Here is a 5,491-nt window from a genome sequence, read left to right on the forward strand (position 1 = left end):
TACATAAATATTAAATTCCTACTTGAAATTCATAGCTCAAAAAGATTCCAAGTTTGTTTCATCTCATAACCTATCTTTTGGATATCAAACACTCTAAGACCTCATTGGTATCTCTTGTAATAGTTCTAAGAAATTTCCTTGGTTAAGAGTACATAAAAGTGTCCAAGGACATAAAAATGGCATGTTATCAATCTAGCGTTTAGATGCCTTTTTAGCACTCATCACCTAATGGCAATGCAAACACATGCTAGGCATGAGAAGCGTTCTCTAATAAAAGAGCAAGCTAGATATCTTTTATATATTCAAATCTTTTACATCACTTTTTGTTAGAGCTTAATATTCCTCAAGAAGTCAAGAGTGCAAAATTTGTGATAAATAAACCCATATCTTCTTCATCACTTTTTGTTAGATCTTAATGATCTCAGACTGCAATTTGAAGTTCTAGAGGTTCAAATTAAGAGCATCATACTCTTCTCCCCTTCCTCCTCTCAAACTAAAGAAGAGAGGAGAAGTGGAAAATCACCACGGCACAATGTCAAAGAGGGAGAGATCAATCCGAGGCTCGACAATATACTGACTAAATGCGACAAAGCAACTTCTCACCTATGAGAAACTTCCTAGCCTGGTATTCAACAATAAGGCCTTCCCTAAAGTAGGCTACAAAGATGTATACCCACATTAATGTACTCGAAAAAGTATACCTTCAACATCTTCTTGGTTGAGCTAAGAAGTTGCATTCACAACAGTAAAACTAGTGAGAATATTACATAGCAATACCTCCACTTTGCATACCTTGATAGAAATGACACAAGCCCAACATGCAATCACGGACTCGGACTCGAACCGTGATTGCGGCTCCTGAATGAAGGTGGAGCTTGTTCCAAAGCCCAAGGGAAGACTCTTGATGCCAATGTTTCATCTCATGAGTCTCGAGATCTTTCCATAATTAGTTTACATACAAAAGCCTCTCTTTGTACTATCTTAGTAATCTCTTCCTTGGAATCTACATGTATATTAGGCGGCCATCGTCGGCTTGGCCATGACTGATCACAAAATGGTGTCATTAATGTCACCACATAAAATTGGAAGATCCAATAATATAATATCAATCAGCAAATCCAATCTGACGCCACACTGCATTGCGCACACGCCGCATATCTCTGCCTTTAAGAGTCCTCCCTTGACCCTCGCATACTGAAGAAGTCATTCTTTGGTCGCGAGCATACTCCTTTGCCAGCATCACATGAGGAGGTAACCTCTTAATATCATCATCTTCACCAATGATCTTCTCAGTGCTATAGGAGTTGATTGCAGTGGGATCTTTTTGAAGAATATTCTTGGGCCAATTGGGCACATTTACTGGTGCCGATTGATGCGCCTCGGAGTGCAGAACAGAATCGTGCAATGTGTGCTTGCGTACTTGAGGTATGGAGCACGTCGGAGTCAAATTTACCTGATGTCTCTGATAAACAGAATGGCTTTCAGATACCTTTGAAAGAGGAGAAAGCCGCACCGGGCCCAGATTTGTCGACATGGTGTCAATTGGGCTTGTCGACGCCATATCTACAAGAAGATGATACTGTGAAGAGCGGGCACCATCTAGCTGTCCCATATTCATGGGTTGCTTGGAGGCCCCCAGATGGGCACGACCAAAGCCGTGCTTTTGACCAGGGGAGTGAGTGGCACTACCATAACCATGGTATGAAAGAGTACCAGAGTGTGTATGCTTAGTTCCAAGGTCGTAAGCATGCGGCAGCCTATGCCGATGTAGCGGCTCAAGAGAGTATGTGCTCCCATTTTCATTCATATCTATTCCCCAAAGACCCTCATCTTTCAGCTCTGCTGCATCATCCACATCAAGAAAACCATTGGGCTCTACTGGCGAGGATGAAAGTGAGTGCGCAGGCGAATTTAATAGGCTGCGAGAGGCGGCCACCACTGTTGTGGATTGAGAGGAGCTGAGCCCGAGCAGCACATTCATGCGGCTTGTGCCTGGCACAGCTGCTATCTGGTCGCGGAGAATGCTCCCCAGCCCAACGGACGCTGTGGACAAGCGCTCTCGTGCAGACGAAAACGACTCCGTGCTCATACCCCCCAAGCGCGCCATGTTATATCAGGCTCCTTGAAAGAAGAAAATGCAAAAAAATCAGATCTGCAGATGTTGAGCGGAAAAACGGACCCAGAGCAAAATGCAACAGAATTGTGCATGCAACCATACCTTGTAGCAGGAAGAGGATGATGGAAGAGGGTGAGGCACTGTCCTTTTCTTGGGTATGGAGACTACGGAATTCTCTGTGTGCAAGTGAGATGGTGTGTGCATAGGCATGTGTGAGTGTTTGGTTAGGGGAAATGAGGTGTCGGAATATAGCTAAAGATGGGTTTTTGTGAAGATGAGGTCGGCTACACAGAGATGAAGCTTCTGTGTAGTAGTACTTGCAGAGAAATTAGCTGATTTCAGCGATGGCGAGTACTTGCCCTCTCAGCTCTCTCCCTCTCTCTCTGTCTGTGAAACTATGGCATGCTTTGTGGCGTAGAAGCAGCTATGGCGGGCTCGGCTTCTGTGAGGCATTCTGTTGATGGTCCGGGCATGTGAAATTATAGAGGATGACGAAAGAAGAAGGGGACAAACCATTAATAGGCTATTATTTTAATACTCATATAAATATATCTTCATATTCCCTCATAAAATATTTATTAGAATATTTATCCTGTGTCGTCACCTGCTGACGCTACCGCCACGTGCGGCGCTGGCCCACCTTTTCCATGCATTCATTTGCTAGTAGCTGTTCACACGCTTTACGTGAACCCTGCTAAAAGTACTACTCTTTTCCCACGGCCATTGTTCACATGACTCCATTATTTTTCTGAGATTGGGAAGACCCTAATTGCACTTTAGCTTGAATTGATACTACATAGGCATAGAATGGTGTGCCAATCGACCTCGACATGAAAATGTGCCATAAAATTCTTGTGTGTGAAAGGATTGCCAAAGCAAAAAATGCAAAATATAAGCTGATCGATTGCAAAATACATCCACCCAAATCTCTCCAAGGCTACCTTATGAGCAGACAATCTTTCCTATTGGATTACTATATGGGTTGGGGAAAAATAGAAAATCTTACCATCAATGTTATATCTAGAATACCCCTCCATGAATATCTGCAATAGTCTCAGCCAAGCCATAGCTACCCCTACGCAACCCATTGTCCCCCTTGTAGGCCTGACGAAGGTGGTTAGAGAGTACCTTCTAAATGAGCCTGCAACATAATACCAAAGTTTAAATTTATCAAGTTCAGCTTTGTTGGGCATGCATTTAGATGCAACACTTGGAAGCTCTCCACATTTATATGGTTGTGAGGTTCCCATGCAACTAAATGTGGCTTTTCTCGGTCTCTAGGTAGGTACTCATAGGGATGCACTAAAGTGCAGAGTAGAACTCATGACAAGAGAGACGACTGAAGTAACCCACAATTATGCAACTATGTTTTTGTAGATTGGAATTGTGGAACTTGAGAAGGAGATTGTATATTCAATACCCACAGTTCAATTATTACCACTCATTAATATTTTATCTTAATTTAATAAAGAAGAGAAGGACTCATTTTTTATAGAAAACGCTAGAGACAATTTTCAATAAGGTAAAAAACCTACTCTTATTGTTTCATGCAAATTTCCATTAGAAAGAGGGGACCAGCGTTAGAAAACAACCGGGGTACACTGTATTCTAATCGACTAAAATCATAAAATCTTGGTTGGATTTTGAGCTTGCCTTGAAGAAAATCGACATATTCACACAAGTTTTAGTGCAAATACTAGCAAAATCTTCAAATTTTGACCTTAAAACCGAAAGAATTTCAAGTTTGCCTTTTATTTTCTTCGGTTAGGAAAAATGTATTTTTCTAGCCCTAGAGGGGACTCCAATTTTCGGCAATAGACTTACTCCTAAATGTGTATCAAATACTCAAGATGTAGAGTGTGTTGTACATTTTGGGACTATATTTAAGCCATCACTTGTGTGATTATCCTATTCTCTATGTGAAAAGTCTTAGCACCATCTCCATTTGTTTCATCTCTTCTACTTCTTGCATGTTCTCACAATTCTATGTCAACATCCGGGTGGAGGCACATTAATTTCTACCAAGTAGCGTGTCCATAAACATTGCAGAAATAAGGTCTTTGTATCGAAAAACAGATAACGAGTAGTTACTATCCATGACTCACTCCCACATCTTTATCTCGAAATGTGGGGGACCTAGTTCGCTCTCTCTCTCTCTCTCTCTCTCTCTCTCTCTCTCTCTCTCACACACACACACACACACACACACACACACACACACACACACACACACACACACACACACACACACACACACACACACACAAAACGTAGCCGTTTTTTGACCTAGTAGACAACAATTCACTCTTTTGATCATAACTTCTTCATCCGAACTCCGATTTGGGTGATCTATAGCTTCAATCGAAGAGCACAAAGCCCTCTACGCATTGATGTAAAGACAAAAATTTTCGGAATTATGGAAGGCGTTTTTGTAACAACATTTGCAAAGTGAACAGGTTCAAAAAAATTGACTCTCATCTCTTATTTTACATAGAATGTCTTCCGACACTCGCAAGGGTTCTTCTTCTTCAACGAGGTCCACAACCATTGTGGAAAATGATCCAAAATCTCCTAAGTGTGGAGATAGCAATACAACCACCCAACCAACGACATCCGAAACCATGATCATGGCATACTTGATATCATTGTAAGAGACCGTAAACAAACAAGGCAAAGACTTACGAGCACTTGCAATGGAGAATGGCACACTAAGGGTACTTGTGGTCGAGAATGAGAATCTCAAGAGGACACTTGAGATGCAAACAACACGTTTGATGCAACTTGAAGAGGAAGTGAAGGAATGTAAACGCTCTCTTGTGGACTTGAATTCTTGAAGGTGCAAATGAGCAAAGTAGAGCATGACCATGTATTGAAAGAGGAGAAATTTGACACCATGAGCCCGGATGTATGTGACATGAAAAATGTATGCACAAACAAGTTTTGGGCTGATGTATGTGGTAGCATGTGGTTTCTAATTCCTCATTCATGCAAGATATGGTTCAAACAAAGAATGTTGAGAATGTGGATATGGAGGAGTTGAAGGAATGGGAGCGATGTTCCAAGAACATTGTTATTCCCTGAATTCTCAAAGAGAAGCTAGACACACCTCCTTCTCTTGCATTGTTATCGAAGATTTCTTCAAAACCCACGTTGGCATGTCCGGAGTTATGGTCTATGGAGCACATAGAGTGGGGAAACAAGGAGCTCCTCACTCGAGAGAATGGCCAATTGTATGCACCATGCCGGATGAGACCAAGGGAAAGATTATCCTTGATCATTAGGAAGAGAATGGGGTCTAGGAGAGCCTCTTTATTTGGCAGTTTAAGGAAGTCAAACCTTTAGTATTAAGAAAGTAATCAAAAGACGACTTTTGAA

The 5,491-nt window shown here is 41.7% G+C and overlaps 1 protein-coding gene across 1 annotated transcript; it reads right to left on the minus strand.

Annotated features, from left to right (window-relative positions):
• Positions 1 to 924: 924 nt before the first annotated feature.
• LOC147428178 (uncharacterized) lies at positions 925 to 2,359 on the minus strand. Its single transcript, XM_086497463.1, has 2 exons — positions 2,219 to 2,359; positions 925 to 2,121 (listed from the first exon to the last, which is right to left on the minus strand). The coding sequence occupies exon 2, from the start codon at positions 2,105 to 2,107 to the stop codon at positions 1,106 to 1,108; it is 1,002 nt and encodes a 333-aa protein (XP_086353589.1). The 5' UTR covers positions 2,108 to 2,121; positions 2,219 to 2,359; the 3' UTR covers positions 925 to 1,105.
• Between the last annotated feature and the right edge of the window lie 3,132 nt (positions 2,360 to 5,491).

This window comes from Adiantum capillus-veneris, chromosome 23 (genome assembly GCF_014529385.1).
Source record: "Adiantum capillus-veneris isolate H3 chromosome 23, ASM1452938v2, whole genome shotgun sequence".
NCBI lineage: Eukaryota > Viridiplantae > Streptophyta > Polypodiopsida > Polypodiales > Pteridaceae > Adiantum > Adiantum capillus-veneris.

What these genes read in the sequence shown, in the direction of transcription:
- LOC147428178 (XM_086497463.1), bottom strand. Translation starts at nt 2,107, where the DNA reads ATGGCGCGCTTGGGGGGTATGAGCACGGAGTCGTTTTCGTCTGCACGA.